The sequence below is a fragment of the Penicillium malachiteum genome (genome assembly GCF_028827825.1).
Source record: "Penicillium malachiteum strain IBT 17515 chromosome Unknown utg000005l:1.0-9002435.0:326005.0-9005861.0, whole genome shotgun sequence".
Taxonomy (NCBI): Eukaryota; Fungi; Ascomycota; class Eurotiomycetes; order Eurotiales; family Aspergillaceae; genus Penicillium; species Penicillium malachiteum.
Window position 1 is genome coordinate 7,302,232 of NW_026643099.1, and position 15,583 is coordinate 7,317,814.

Below are 15,583 nucleotides of genomic sequence, written 5' to 3' on the forward strand. Positions count from 1 at the left end.
TCAGTACCACGACTTGAGAAACGATTGCCACTAATGCTGTCGACTTATCCCCTGTTCTAAGCCAACCTACCTCGTAACTGAAGAATAAGACACATATTACGTTCCAATCGATTTCTCGGATCCTTCATGCATCGTTGCAGCACCCCTACATTATGAGACAACGCAGTTTTGCTCGCGCATTGCAAGTCCGAGGTTTCCGATGATGATCCTGAGATATTCTTGTAGTATGATGGACAACAAGGGAAATGAAGCTGCTATGAAGGCACGCCCGGGCAGAAGTGGTCACCTTAGTGTGATCGGATGATCATTCTAGACATCGGTTTATCTTGTCGTAGACCTCGAGATTCATCGAGGCAGTGGAATCCAGCCCCGTTAACCTCGGGAGTTTCCCTTTAATATTTGCAATGGAGTTTCTGGCTTAACTCATGATGTTATATCTGGTATGGTACTTGAAGATTCACTTTCTCATTGTTTGCGATGCGACCAGCGCTTATTGAACGAGCTAACAAAACATGCGAAATCTACAGACATCCAATCCTACATACCCAACTCAGACCGCCGTCGGCACACATTGATAATAGTACGGATTCATCGAACTGCAGACTGCCTGTGTGTTACACGCAGTAGCAGCTGTCCAGTTAATACCTCCGCACTGACCATACACCGACTGTGTTGCATCGCCTCCAACAGCGTTGCTTGCACTGCTTGTTACCTCGGGGTTGCTAGGCGATGTGATAGGAGCTGTCGTCGTTGGAAAATTGGTAGGCACCAGGTTCGCTGAGGTCGTCGTGGATGTTGTCGTGGATGAAGGAACTGCGACACTCTCACTAGAAGATTCAGGCAGTACAGTCGGGCTTGAGCTCGCGACGCTCGTGGATACAACATCAACAGAGGCGCTCGGAGCAGTTACAGCTTCGGAAGTTGTAGCCTCTGCACTGGCATCTGATCCTGTCACAGCAGTGCCTGTCGAAGTGACAGCAGACGAGGACTGGGTGATGGAGACTGCACCGCTAAACATAGTGGGTCCAGGGATATCGTATGTCGACAGAGACGAGTAGATGTTGACCACGATGCCAGCTTCTGTCTCAGTATAAAGATCTGTTCCCAGAACTCCAGATGGTTGCTCTGTTCCAGATCCTGTCACTTGCAAGTTGAAGCATTGAGGATAGTTCTGGGCACCATCTTCTTCCTCCGCACTATGGAGTGCAATGATTTCATGTCGCAGGACATAGTAGCCCGCTTCCAGCTTGGGTGGGATTTCAACAAGCCAGCTATTGTTATTGGAAATCAATTGGTCATCGCCCCATGTTCCAGGGACATCAGTGTCATCGACCAGTCCTACGGCGCTGATCTTGAAAAATTCAAGCGTGGTCTTGTCCACCGTCTCACATGAGTCTCCGCAATTCGCGAGGTAGGTAATCACTGGTCCGTGATGCGATGAGGGCCAGGCTGTCCATTGAAGATTGACCTTGTCGCCTGCTGCGACCACTGCGTGACCAGCGGCATTCGTCGCATTCTCATGACAGATAATGTCAGAGGAATTGTACTGGTCTATAAAAAGGTATAATGAGCATTTGACTCAAACATGAGACAAATGCGACGGAAAGTCGTATCATCTTGGTTTTTGACATACCTGGTGAAATGAAACCATTTCCGGTGTTGGGGGTTCCCCATGCCACAACGGCTGGGGGATCAGACTCATATGGGAATACATCAATATCCCATCCTTCGTAGTAAATTCCGTTGATGACGATGTTTGTGATATGGCCGTGACCAGCAGCCAAGGGGGCCAAAGTGGCCAAGAACAAGGGAGATAAAATTCGCAACATTTTAAGAAAGAGATGCTTCAAAACGCGAAGTCTCGGAGAATTGTGTCATTGGAATCATGGCAAATGCGCAGTCTTTATATCTGTCTCGATATTACTGACCTCCTAGGCCCATCTGCAAGTCTCACGTTTCAATGTGGATATCTGCCAAATTGCCATTGCGTGAAAATTTGGCACGTTAGTAAAACCGATGGCTGATTCAGGAACTGTCATATCAGAAGTCCAAGCTTCTTTACCTAGTAAGTATCTCCATTCAAGGGTCCAGGCCTCATGCACTTGTCCTTGGTGTATGAGCTAAGCGCCATGTGTGGGTATACTCCTCTTAGACCCTTGTCGAAAGCAGTCATACCTAGAATTAAACGATCCTTGAGATGCGTAGTTTTCTAAATTGAGAGAAATGTCCGGAATGCATCGAATTTATTTCAAACTACGTGAGGATAAATGCTCCTCCGTCTTTAGTTAACACGAAACGTCTGCACCGAGACATGGTGCTAGGCGCCCTTGGCACTAGGAGGTGAGAGAAAGTGTTGCACTTCACACTGCTGGAGTCCCAGATAGATTGATCATAGCGCTCTTATACTAATTAGTGCTAGTAGTTAAACAACCTTGTTTGTAATTTAGATTGACATCACCCTATCGGAACTACTTTTCTTCAAAATTTTCGGCTCTGGAGAATAAGCAACATCGGGTAATAGAGCCGAGTCAATTTATGTTTCATCACAGTGGATAACTGACATATGGGTAAAACACCATCATGTCTAAATTAAGACCTGATCATCATGCTATCATTGACTCGGATTCCTAGTGGAAACTCGGCGAAAAATTCAAGTCAAGGAAGCACTTGAGTTTTCATTTAATGTAGGCGAGGATCCAAATTGGTCGCATGTCTGGAGACTACTAAGAGACACTTGCACCGAGTGATGGACTATGGGAATTTTTGTCGCAGGCGCTGGAGAGTAAGATGCCTCTACTTATAGGTAATCTGGCTGGTAAGTTTCCGCATACTAGATTTTTCTCAAACATATCGAAACAATGGTTTCATCATTCAAGGTGAGCCACTTATCGATATGCCTACTATGGAACATTCCAATACATCTAGACTACTACTAAAGTGCTACTAGTACTATATGTGCTCAAAATTTTAACCTTTTAGCTGGGATCAAAGGATTTCTTTCAACGCTCAGAATCAAGCCACACGTACCATCAGTCTGAGTCAATCCTCCCTTCCCACCTATACGTGAGCAATGTTTCAACAAACAGCACTTGAGGATAAATCGCAGTGAATAGCAGGTTTAAAATTATTCTGAGTTATTCATATGTTAAGTATGAACTTGAAAATTCCAGAATATGCCATTGTATGTATACATTCACGCCACCAAGCTCGGGGCTCGGGCACTGTGACTCGGGACGATCACAGAAATGGACCCCACGCGCCCACAACTGGAAAGAGGAGATCTTTCACTTTCATCATAGAAGTTGAACTTGAATACATCTCAATTTCAATAGAAAACAACATGTCTCGAGACCTGGTACATAGCTATCCTCCAGAACTGACCGAAGAAAGACTCATCAACTTGGTTGCTCAGATTAAGGTGGGTATGCAATGGGACTCGAAAAAAGCGGGGATATGAGGCTGACTTTATCAAGGACTGGCAACTTAATCATGGATCCTTATTAAAGCTGGTCCAGATGGAAACTGAATGTAGTTTTGTATCTCAGCCGGTGGGCGTTAGTGTCAGTCTTCATGAAGTCTTTCATCGGATGAAAACGATAAGTTTAGACTAATATTTAAATCAATATAAAGTGTTTCCCAACCATTTTTCCTCGGGCGCGATTTCAGCAAGCGCAGGATATAATGAAGATTTACATCAAGTTATACTGTTCTATTGCAGAGGATGCAGAGTGGATCTTCAATGCGATCAAAGATCTCCTCCCTGTGGAGCCCCTTGCGACTGCACTCTGGGGCATTCATGAAGCAGCCAAGATGACCAACCCGGTGCAAGATGCTTCGGTAGGTATTTTTCGCTCTGATTATATGCTTCATACTGGCCCAGGAGCTATAGATAATTCCACGAGCTCATTGGACTCTGCTTGGGATACCACGCTCAAGCAGGTTGAATTCAACTAATTTTCTTGTTCTGGCGCTACTCATGCCAACAAAGTCGCTGAAATGCATCGCTATCTGGCTCTTGTGGGTGCATACAATGTGAGCGATGCGCCATTTGACCTTGCATCGCTTCCTACCAATAACAACATCGAGTCACTTGGCCTCTTGTTTGGCACTGGCACATCATACATATGGACCACCCAAGTGTAGTGAGGCAAGGGAGACTGCCGTATTATTCATTGTGCAGCCCAACAATGTTAGTACCAGAGCTCCATATCATCATACTACTTTTATTCAAATGAGAACAGGAACTAAAAATATTCAGTTTAATCTTGCTGACGAGCGACCGATCGAATATGCATTATGGAACAGAGAAACTCCCGTGCCAACCTATAGACTGGACTGGGGACCCGAGATTCTCCAATATACTCGACTGACTGAATCACGAGAGCTTCTCTTCCAGCCCCCGTGATTACCATCAACCTCTCCAATAGAAATCTCCGCGATCTACATGCGAGCTGGATATGAGGCGCGGGAATAGACCAAACTGGTTGGAATGTCCGTCCCAATTGGAGATCTCTGCTGCAATTAAGTGCCCGTCTATTTTAGGCCACCTCACAACCTTCAAGAAACTCCAACAAGCACTCACAGCGCCTGGGGCCTTGGAAAGTTTTCTCACGGATTCCGAGGCCGCCACTATTCGCGAAACCTTTGTTCCAGTCTTATCACTTGACCAGTCAGAGGAGGGTCTTCGTGCCCTGTCCTTGGCTACAGATCCTGAAAGAGCTGTGGATTATATTCTGAAACCATCGCTCGAGGGAGGTGGCAATAATATCCATGGTGAGGAGATACTAGAGTTCTTGGCATCTATTCCCGAATCTCGGTGGTCGTCATATATCCTAATGGAAAGAATTCAGTCACCTGTACTATCCAACATACTTATGAGCCCTATCGGTGTTGAGAGTGGCGAGGTCGTCTCTGAGCTAGTGCTTATGGAAAAAGGCTTCACCTCATGGGGGCTGTGTACTGCTTCATAATTCCGTAGGCGGATGGACATTCAAGACTAAACATGCCGATATCGACGAGATGAGCGTTGTCAAAGGATATGGGTGTTTTGACACGCCATACTTGGTGGAGAACTGATTGGAATCCAACGCCTCCGACCGAGACCAATACACATGTCCATTGACTGGCAGACTTTTTGGAGTTGGTTAATATCTGGTCTCTTTCAAATATTATCTCTTTGTTTTCTTCTCTTATACTTTGAAGGTTTCCATGTTTTCGGAAAATTGCCGAGGCACATCCTAGTATATGGCATAGAGTCCATAGCATGGGCATAAAATCAGCACTTGAGAGGTCTAGAAAAATGGTCAGTGAGCACAATTCTACCGATATACGGAGGTATCAATAACCGTGATACTCCTCAATAACCGCGTAGTGAGCTTGAGTGATATACCTCGGTCGATGCCCGCGACTCAAATTGGTTGCCGCTCGAGCCTCCATCCCGATAGACTTCCAGACTACACTCCCCCACGCCAAGAAGCATAGTAACGTTCCCCCGTGATTCTCATATCGGACGAATCATTATCACATCAAGTGTCATGGATTCTCCTCCTCCTCTTGGCCCCATGGATTTCCCTGTCTCTGCCAAGATGTGGTGTGTAAATCTCCCAGCGGAAGTTCCCCGAGGCGCTTTAGAGCCAGAGCTTGCCCATGTCGAATACCCCAATCTTTTGGAGCTCCTTTTCCTGTAGTCCATCAGTAAGGGTCAATATTTTTATCACAAGGTATACTCACGTAGCCTCAATATGATTAGTATCACAAGAGCGGGGTGAGATTGTAACAACGTTGGAAGAACCCTGGAGTTGGATTTCAACAATTACAAGGTTTGATAGTGAAAGAAGCTGTGTCTTGTCTGCCATGTGGCCTTTGATTTTAGTTTTTCCTTTTTTCTTTGTATGAAAAAAGAACCGACGGCAGTTTCATCGAATAAGAATAGACAGGGCTTCATTTCTCGGGGTGCAAGCTCTCTTGGCGATGCTCCCCAGTCTTGGCCGAGCCCGTCTTTGTTCCACTATCCAAACTACGATAATGTGGTCAAAGATCAGACTTTAATGTAGGATTATGTGCATTTAGTTTGCATCAGGATAAGATCCGAAGCCGGATGGTCTCTTCTGCCCCAGATTTCCCCGCATTATAGGACGGAGAAATTCCCCAGGTTTTGACTATTAAAGAGACCTACATATGACCACTTCTCGTTTTACTTTCTTCGTTGCAACCTCACTTACTTTTTACCTTTTAAATCTTCTCTAACTCCTTCTTCTTCTTCTTCTTTCTTACACCTTACACCTTACACCATACCTTACCTCTTGATTCTCTCTTTCTCCAAGTCGAGTATCTTTTCTCGTCTGCCACCATGGCGGGAGCGAAGAAGCCAGTCAATATCTTCCGTCTGAAGAACCTAGGAGATCCCAAGGAGATCTTCAACTGGAGACTCTGGTTCGCTGTTATCTCGTTTGGATTGATGGGAGCAGCCCGAGGTGTTGACGAAGGCTTAATCTCCGGCGCATTCAACTCGAAGGACTTTCAACGATACATCCATTACAGCTCGTACAGCAAGGTCGAGCAGACAAACATCAAGGCAAATGTTTCTTCTATGGTTCAGATTGGATCAGTCGGAGGAGCTCTCTTGTGAGTATATACGTATACGTCTACACTAACTGATATCAATACTGATTTCCTCGCCTGAAAATAGTGCATTTCTAGTCTGTGATAGAATTGGTCGTACTTGGGCTACCCGTCAGCTCTGCATCTTATGGATCCTGGGAATCGCAATCTTCATGGGAAATGGCGGAAACTTGGGTGCGGTGTATGCAGGTCGATTCATTGCTGGCCTCGGCGTCGGTCAGACTGTCGTTGTTGCACCAGTCTACTTGGCGGAAATCGTGAGTCTTTTAGCCTTATTCTTCCTTGATGATTTACAACTGCCGATTCCTGTGTCACTACTAACGAAATACAACAGGCACCAGCATCCATTCGAGGACTATGTACTTGCGTCTTCACTGGCTTCGTTTACCTTGGAATTGTTCTCGCATACTTCGCCAATTACGGATGCCAAGTCAACATCGGTGATACTACACACAAGAGATGGGTATCAGAAAAATCAAACTCCATGGCGGTCTCTTTCAACTTGCTGACAACTATTAGGAAATCCCTACCAGCCTTCATATCATGTTTGCCGGATTGATCTTCATCTTATCATTCCTCCAGTACGAATCACCTCGATACCTCATCAAGCGAGGCCAGACAGAGAAAGCCTTGTCAAATTTGTCACGGATTCGCAATCTACCAATCGATCACGATTATGTTGTTCGCGAGTTTACGGATATCGAAGCCGCACACCAGGCTGAAATGGAAGCTACCATGGGCTCTGGACCTATGGGTATCATCAAAGAGACCTTCCTGATGCCATCAAACCTGTATCGCGTTTATCTCACCATGATGGCTCAAATCCTTTCGCAATGGTCCGGTGCCGGCTCAATCACAGTCTACGCTACTGATCTTTTCACTTTGCTGGGAATCTCGGGGAACAATGAAAATCTTCTGGTAACAGCAATCTTTGGAATCGTCAAACTGGTCGCTGCTATCATCTGTGCTCTCTTCTTAGTTGATGTCATCGGGCGCAAGAGAGCATTACTCCTCGGCATTACTCTCCAAGCAATTTCGATGATCTATGTCGCCGGCTTTCTGTCAGCTGTACCAGAGATGGGAATCGTGGATAGCTACACACTGCCAGATAACAAGAAAGGAGCTAGTAAGGGCGCAATTGCTATGATCTACATTTCTGGAGCTGGCTGGGCTCTTGGCTGGAACTCTATGCAGTACCTTCTTACAGCCGAACTGTTTCCCTTGCGCATTCGTGCTCTGGCTACATCTCTTGCCATGACTCTGCACTTTGCTAACCAGTATGGAAACTCGCGAGCAGTCCCAAATATGCTTCTGTCGACTGCTAGTGGCGGAATTACTCCTAAGGGCACGTTCTGGTTTTTCAGTGCAGTCACAGTTATCGGTGGGATCTGGGTGTGGTTCAGTGTTCCGGAAACTGCTGGTCGCTCTTTGGAGAGTATGGATCATTTGTTCGCTCTACCTTGGTATCGTATTGGTCGACACGGTAACCAAGATGCCGATGAGCGTGATCAGGCAATGGATGCTAAAATGGAGATGGTCGGCACAAGCGAGCATGTTGAGAGGCAAGGTGCACCAGCTACTGTCTAGCAGGTTTTCCGCATGGGTGATTAACCCATTCTCTTTTTTTGCTAAGATTCCTATGGCACTGAAGTGGGCGATTTAGACCCATAGTTTTGCTTTTATGGAACCTACTCTAGTTTTACAGGAATTCAACTGAAATCCGCATTATTTATGCTTAGGTGTACAGTAACAGGTACTAGTAAAGATCCTGGATATCAGTACCATGGCTGCCAGTGGCAATTCAATGGGTTATTCGATTCTTAAATCCTTAGGATATTAAAAATTCCCCAGTAGTAATTCCTGACCGCTGGCTAGTTCTCGCATCTGGTATTCAGGCACGTATGATTAAATACTACTACTGAGTGCCATTGGTATGACTACTATCTTTAAGTGGTTCCCTCATCAAAATATGAATACTTTTCTCTCATTGAGTGGTGATCATTAGGTAACATTAAACATTTGAAATAAAATCCAGTCCTTCAACCCCATCGCGTCGACTTGAATCCCCAGAAAGACACGTTTCAACCCTTCATTCACTTCTAGCAGTTATGCTTGAAGCACGTCTGGATTCAGAAATTGATCCTTCCAGGGGAATAATAACAACTCTTGCCTTCACAGCAGCTTCATCACGGGCTTTAGAAGGGGATTGAGAGCTGGAACCTTGCAAGTGAAGATCCATACCCTCCATATCCTGAACCAACTCATTAGGTAGATCAACCCGAATCAAAAGTCCTCGAGGCCGGAAGAAAGTCTCATTCCAGTGAGAGATATGATGAGCCAGACGCTGACCCCGTGCACCTGTCATCGCTTCTTTCAGATTCTTCTGCTCTTTGCGTTTGCGAATATGACGCGCGAAGAGAACTGCTGGGATGGCACCTAGGAATCCAATCATCAAGCCGCCAATGGCGAGGGTTCCTAAACCCTTGCCCACGACTGTGGTCCATTGCTGTCGTGAAAGCTTGGCTTCATCGCGAATGACTTGTGTAAACTGACTCCATTGCTCTTTTGTGATGTTGTGTTGCATAAGATCTTCTGGGTAATCGAACCCAGATGAGCAGGTCCCACTTCGGGAGGGTACTTGCAAACCTCGGGTCAAAGTGTATGAAGCTGCGAAGCCGAAGTCATTGGACTCGCTGGGAAGAAGTAGGTCTTTGGATTTCGCGTCGAGTAGATAATCGAATTCCTCGGAGTATTCATACGCGGTGGGAGATCGGCGTCACTTTCGTTCGCCATGATTGAGTAAGTTGAAGTAGGAATTTTTGAGGATGGGGATAGTGTCAAGAGCATGCTTGTTAAACTTGAAGATCTTGATGTTGCTTTGTTATCCAGAGTTGGCTTGATTGTTCTCAGATGTTTGATTGTGTGCTTTTTCTATAGGATATTGGTCCTAAATACAACGGTATATATACACATTTCTATCAATTCTGCAGATCTTGAAATTGCCCTGCCTGAAAGCCACGTAGGCATCCACTTCGTGAATAAACTCGTCATTCCGAGTCTTCCCATTATCACGGTGACTCGTTTCCTAGAACTGGGGGCCTGAGGTGGCAGTGCCAGGGCTTGAAAGGAGTCATGATTGCTCACAAGGCTCCAAGTAAAGCGTCATCCATAATCTTCAGGCCTAGAGTTCTAGACTTTTGGACCCCAGGACTCAGGTCAGTAATGATTGACAGTCTCTTACTCGGAGAAACGGGTTAGCTTAAATGTGGAGGTGGAGTCTAAGGATGAAAGGGGAATAGTTGGCCGACGCTCAAGCCTATAGCTGAGTGTATATGTCCAGCCTCCGGAAATTAAATAAGAGAATACGGTGGCCTAAAAGTCAGTTGTGAATTAGAGTAACAAATCACAAAGCCTAGAAATCTTGATAATCAAAGGTGAGTCAGTGTCAGTATCACCTGGGCAATATAAACATAACATTTGAATGAGTCAGAGCTCGGTCGGGCATCAAAGCCACTGAGGGCCGTGCGCTGATAACATCACCCTTCTCTTAGAGGACACCTAGCGCCTGATCTGTCAGGAACACACATCATGACGACTCGTTATCGCGTTGAATGTAAATCCTTCTTACCCTTTTTGATTTGACTCTGCTGACTCCTTTAGATGCCCTTAAGGTATGATATCCAATAGAGAGGAGGAGTTTACTAGGCTGACATAGCAGGTTTTAGACCCATCGTCGGGATCAACTGGTACGTGTCATAGGTGGATAGGTGGATTAATGGTGATCACCGTCAAAGCTAACAGTTCCTAATAGATAGAATGGATTAAAGTAAGTTATTCTAGACTAATTATCCTGAGTCCGACTGATCAATATGATAGGGCCTCCTTGCGGTCCCCTTTGTGCTGCATTCCCAACCGACTGTCACATATCAAGCAACAGGACTACAGACAGCTGCGGCCGACACCTATCAACGATATGCAGAGATTATGCGAGATGTGGAAAACTTAATCATTGATCATAGTAAGAATATTCTAGGCAACATGATATGCCATTTCGGAGATTCGAGACTCGGACTTACCATTTACCCCCCCGCAGTTCAGCATCATGAACGGAATTCCCCCGGAAAGTCCAAGCTCAAGCTTCTAGTTCCTTCAGTGGGGACTTTTTTCACCAAATTACATATCGAGGATGCCTTCAAGTATCAGGATAACCGAAGATTTATCAGTCGACGAAGATTCGTGGCGCCCTCGTTTAACGATATTCGACTTATCTTGAATTCGGCCCAACTACTAGGCCTGGTTCGGTCTAGTGAAGTCGAGCTCGTCACCTTCGATGGTGATGTAACTCTATATGATGATGGTGCCTGTCTGACTGCAGATAGTCCGGTCATTCCGCGAATCCTGCGGCTCTTGGAACAAGGCCGCAAAGTTGGTATCGTCACCGCTGCTGGCTACGAGGATGCGCCAAAGTATTACGGTCGCCTACAAGGTCTCTTGGATGCGGTTCATGACTCGACTACGTTGACCCCAACCCAGAAACAGGGTATCATTGTCATGGGTGGCGAAAGTAATTTCCTATTTCGCTTTGACCAGGACTCCGATGCCCGTTTGGTCTACGTACCCCGAGATCAATGGCTGCTAGAGGATATGCGAGCCTGGGCTGAAGATGATATCAAAGAGCTCCTGGATCTCGCTGAATCGGCCCTTCGGGCGTGTGCTGCTAACCTTGATCTTCCAGCTGCTATATTACGGAAGGATCGAGCTGTGGGGGTCTACCCGGTAAACGGGGCAAAGATCAGTCGCGAGCAGTTGGAAGAAACAGTTCTTGTGGTCCAGAACACGGTAGAGAGGTCTACTGTCGGCTCACGACTGCCTTTCTGCGCTTTTAACGGTACGTGACTTCCTGGTTGCTCTCCCTAGGTGTCAATCTTTTCCAGTATGGGGTATCTCTGACTCTTTCTAGGCGGCAATGATGTGTTTGTAGATATCGGTGATAAGTCTTGGGGTGTTCGTGTCTGCCAACAGTACTTCGGTGGTATTGACCCATCCAAGACTCTACATATTGGTGATCAGTTCCTGTCTGCTGGAGCCAATGATTTTAAGGTATGATAAATCCCTTCATATCATGGAGTAGGCTAACCATCCCCACTAGGCTCGCCTAGCATCAACTACAGCTTGGATCGCAAGCCCCAGCGAGACTGTGGATTTGTTAGATGAGCTGGAAACTTCAGTGAATCCATCCTAGGTATAACCAAGGCATATCGTGAACTTTTCAAGTCCCTGCTCGGGATAAATAACATGGGGGCTTAATTTTCAATAGCATCTTCTTTTTTACTTTTTCGGGTTAATGCAAAGCAAACACTGCGCTTCTTCATTATATGACACACAAATCAGTTTAATATGATCCTCTTCCAAGGTTATATGCATTTTCGCGGTGCTGGCAAAGCCTTAACCCATACTGGACGTACGTTCTCTAGTTAAATATGAGATGATCCGGTTCAGTAATAACCTGTTATGATTTGATATTGGCTAATGTAATGCTATTTTGCAAATCTAACTGCAAGGCTGACCATCGAGCCAGGAGCCAGGATGAAAAAACAGAAATAAACGGCGAAAATGGTAGTATGGTAGTATGGTGACTTCCTAGCCGTGACGGCCCAGTTCGATGTTGAATCTGGGTTGGGTAGCGTTGCATCATACAAACGTGAATAGAGACGTTCTTGGCTGTCTGGGTGAGCAATTGCTACAGAGACGGGTATCAATCTCGAAAGATAGTCTCAGTCGTAGATAAAGTACTCTAACTCCCTGCTACAGGCGGCTTTGTCGGTCACCTTGCGAAAGGGAGAGAGTTAATGTTCAGAGACTTGAGAAATTCCTTCATGGGGTGTTGGGAACAGATGGAATAGAATGGACCGTTGCGGGATCTGAAAGAAAACGGGAATAAGAAGTTAACATCCGGAAGTGAAGGAGAGCCAGAGAAAAATATTAAGTCCACGGTCGGAAAAAAACGGCAAGTCGGTCAAAGGATCAAAAATTCAGAGCGTAAATCGAGCAATGCGTGCGAATAACCATGGGAGGGATAAAAATTGTCGACGATTACGTACTCTCGTAGCAGGACCAGGTCTCTTGGGCGCGGGAAGCAGCACGACCGGATAGAACGTTGACGACATCTTGCAACTCCAGCCAGAATTCGGACTTGGGACGACGGCGTTCCCAGTCGGTCTCAGTCTCCTCCAGTCCAGTAGCACCGCCCATGGGAGAGAACAGCACCTGGGAACCCTTCACGCCGATGACTGTAACTGAAAGAGGATCCGCAGCAATAGCATCACGACTTTGACCAGCGTAAGATTCGATATGTTGCATGCACTTGATGGCCATACGCAGGGCACGGACACGGTCCATGGGGGAAGGCTTTCCACCCTGTTGGAAGTGACCCGGCACAGCAGCGCGCGACTCGAATCGGCCCTTGGCTTCTTCCTTGATCATGTCAGCAACAACCTGGGTAGTGTAAGTGCTCGAAGCGCATTCGTTGCGAAGAATGATCTTTCCGGCACGGTTGGCGCCCTTGTCACGGATAAAGTTATCCCGCAAGAAGTCAATGTCGTGCGAAAGAGTCTTGATGTCAATACCCTCCTCGGGAATGTAAACAGCCACCGCACCGACTGCCAAGCCAGCAGTGGTAGCGATGTAGCCAGACTTTCCACCTTGAGTCTCAATGACGAAGACACGGCGACGAGAAGAGGAGGCAGATTGCCGGATAGCATCACAGAAATCAATGAGGGTGTTCAAGCAAGTGTCACTGCCAAGGGAATACTCGGTACCCGGAACATTGTTGGAGATGGTGGCTGGTAGCACAACGAGAGGGATCTTGAATGCATCATACTTGTCGCGGGCCTGGCGCAGTTGACTGGCAGCAGTAAATGCCTCGAAACCACCCACAATGAAAAGAGCATCAAACTTGTAAAGTTCAAAACACTTGGCGGTGCCTTCCAGGTCCTGGGATGGAAGGCTACGGTTAGTTCCAATATCCGAACCTCCTTCGTTAACCCAGCTGTCTGATTCCAGCCACTTCACCTCGCGAACGGAGCTAACAGGCTCATCAGCGTGGTGACGCACAAGACCAGGGAAACCGTTGTGAATTGCAATGGGGGTGTGTCCGCGGGTCAAGCAGTAGGCCACAGCAGCTCGAGTAGCTGGGTTCATACCACCGGCAGGGGCACCGACGTGGATGATAGCGATACGCATTCTCTGTTATAATTTCAAACAAATTAGCAAACTGTAAATTTGATTAGAGGGTTAATTGTAGGAATTCGCACCTTGCCCTCGGGAAGAGCCATCTTGGGGTGATCGGGTGTGGCGGTGTTCAAGTAGGCATGGTAGTATTCCTTGAATTCAGCATCGCGCTCGTTCATAGCTCCTGCGAAGTCCTTGGCGTGAATCTTGGCCGTGACATCCTTGGTGGCCTGGACTGCATCCATCAGAGGAGTGCGCATAATCTTGTTCTCGCGGATGGTAATAACAGGCACGGGGGACTCGGGAGACATCTCGAGGACGGCACGAACGGCCTCAACACCCTGCAAGGTAGAGAGCCAGCGGTCATAAGCACAAGCAGCACCACCACGCTGGGTGTGACCCAGAACAGTAGTTCGAGTATCCAATCCCAGTCTCTGGGTCAAAATATCCTTGATAGTGTTACTGGAAATCTTGTTGAGTTGACGATCCTGCGCACCCTCGGCAACGATGACAATGGTACGGCGCTTGCCTCTTTCCTTGCGGTTCTATCTTTATGTCAGCGAGTGGTATTGAATTGTGTCCAGTGTAGTTTTAAATTTACCTTGGTGATGACAGAGCACATCTCATCCTCCCAGCCATCCTTAGGTGGCATCTCAGGAATGAACAACCAGTCAGCACCGGTACTGATCGCAGACATGAGGGCGAGCCATCCACAATGGCGACCCATGACCTCAATAACGAATCCTCGCTGGTGTGAAAAGGCAGTGTCGAAAACGTCGTCAACAGCGTCGCAAATACGGGTCAGGGAGGAGTAACAGCCGATAGTGGCGTCGGTGCCGGACATATCATTGTCGATGGAGCCGACAAGACCAACAATGTTCAAGATCTTGTAAGGCTCAACCTGTTCCTTGGTCAATTCGCCTTCCACAACAAGCTCTGACAGTAAGCCAGGCCATTCATCACGGAAAACATCGGCACCCGTCAAACTACCATCACCACCACAGACAACCAGCGCATCAATACCACGGAGAACCATGTTCTTAGCTGCACGCAGGCGACCGGCACGCTCCCGGAAGGACATGCACCGGGCTGAACCGATCAATGTACCACCACGAGATTGCCAGCCACGAACATCCTCCCAATGCATCTGACGAATCATATTACCGCCATTGACCAATCCCTCATAACCTTCGAAGATAGCATAGGCTTCGCAGTCGCAATGAATAGCCATACGAACCACAGCTCGCACAGCTCCGTTCATACCGGGTGCATCACCACCGGAGGTGAGTACGCCGATACGGCGCTTTTTAGCCGGCTCGACGGGGATCTTGACGGGTGCCATGTTGGATTCGGCGGGATTCGACCTTACTCGGGTCGAACAGATAAAACCAATGGAAGTATGCTGGGGAAATAGAAGAAGTTTTGAAATTGAAATGTCAAATTAACATTGGTCGCGTCGGCGAAGAAGTAAATTATCTCGAGTGGAGGGGTCGCGCCCAAATCCGGTGAGACAAAGCAGAAGTGGGGGAATGTCGTCACAGACACGGATGATATCAATGATGTCTCGGCTTATTTTGTTGTTTCGGGAAACCGGACTGCAATCAGACCAGGTTCACGGTTCACAAAACAAGCAAATCCGGGTTTATGAGAATAATGCGAGAAGCATGGAAAGGGGTAGGAGATGAAGATGCCTCAATTTACACCTTTAGGTGAGCTGGTGAAGCCAAGATGA

At 46.9% G+C, this 15,583-nt stretch overlaps 7 protein-coding genes across 7 annotated transcripts; 4 read left to right on the forward strand and 3 right to left on the reverse strand.

Moving 5' to 3' along the window:
* Window positions 1-550: 550 nt before the first annotated feature.
* N7483_012702 (putative endo-1,4-beta-glucanase) lies at window positions 551-1,829 on the reverse strand (the record flags this gene model as incomplete). Its single annotated transcript, XM_057096129.1, has 2 exons — window positions 551-1,551; window positions 1,634-1,829. 2 exons carry the CDS (start codon window positions 1,827-1,829, stop codon window positions 551-553), a joined length of 1,197 nt encoding a protein of 398 aa, XP_056942100.1.
* Window positions 1,830-3,340: 1,511 nt separating this feature from the next.
* Window positions 3,341-3,954, forward strand: N7483_012703 (uncharacterized protein; the record flags this gene model as incomplete). The annotated part of the gene is made up of 2 exons (XM_057096130.1): window positions 3,341-3,418; window positions 3,631-3,954. The coding sequence occupies 2 exons, from the start codon at window positions 3,341-3,343 to the stop codon at window positions 3,952-3,954; spliced, it is 402 nt and encodes a 133-aa protein (XP_056942101.1).
* Window positions 3,955-4,457: 503 nt separating this feature from the next.
* On the forward strand, window positions 4,458-4,970 carry N7483_012704 (uncharacterized protein; the record flags this gene model as incomplete). The annotated part of the gene is made up of 1 exon (XM_057096131.1): window positions 4,458-4,970. One exon carries the CDS (start codon window positions 4,458-4,460, stop codon window positions 4,968-4,970), a length of 513 nt encoding a protein of 170 aa, XP_056942102.1.
* Window positions 4,971-6,349: 1,379 nt separating this feature from the next.
* On the forward strand, window positions 6,350-8,208 carry N7483_012705 (putative MFS quinate transporter; the record flags this gene model as incomplete). The annotated part of the gene is made up of 4 exons (XM_057096132.1): window positions 6,350-6,624; window positions 6,689-6,878; window positions 6,956-7,084; window positions 7,141-8,208. The coding sequence occupies 4 exons, from the start codon at window positions 6,350-6,352 to the stop codon at window positions 8,206-8,208; spliced, it is 1,662 nt and encodes a 553-aa protein (XP_056942103.1).
* A 502-nt stretch (window positions 8,209-8,710) lies between these two features.
* On the reverse strand, window positions 8,711-9,414 carry N7483_012706 (uncharacterized protein; the record flags this gene model as incomplete). Its single annotated transcript, XM_057096133.1, has 2 exons — window positions 8,711-9,330; window positions 9,381-9,414. The coding sequence occupies 2 exons, from the start codon at window positions 9,412-9,414 to the stop codon at window positions 8,711-8,713; spliced, it is 654 nt and encodes a 217-aa protein (XP_056942104.1).
* Window positions 9,415-10,209: 795 nt separating this feature from the next.
* Window positions 10,210-11,863, forward strand: isn1 (IMP 5'-nucleotidase ISN1; the record flags this gene model as incomplete). Its single annotated transcript, XM_057096134.1, has 7 exons — window positions 10,210-10,234; window positions 10,282-10,292; window positions 10,347-10,367; window positions 10,433-10,447; window positions 10,498-11,509; window positions 11,582-11,721; window positions 11,771-11,863. The coding sequence occupies 7 exons, from the start codon at window positions 10,210-10,212 to the stop codon at window positions 11,861-11,863; spliced, it is 1,317 nt and encodes a 438-aa protein (XP_056942105.1).
* Window positions 11,864-12,714: 851 nt separating this feature from the next.
* N7483_012708 (ATP-dependent 6-phosphofructokinase) lies at window positions 12,715-15,193 on the reverse strand (the record flags this gene model as incomplete). Its single annotated transcript, XM_057096135.1, has 3 exons — window positions 12,715-13,866; window positions 13,935-14,396; window positions 14,453-15,193. The coding sequence occupies 3 exons, from the start codon at window positions 15,191-15,193 to the stop codon at window positions 12,715-12,717; spliced, it is 2,355 nt and encodes a 784-aa protein (XP_056942106.1).
* Between the last annotated feature and the right edge of the window lie 390 nt (window positions 15,194-15,583).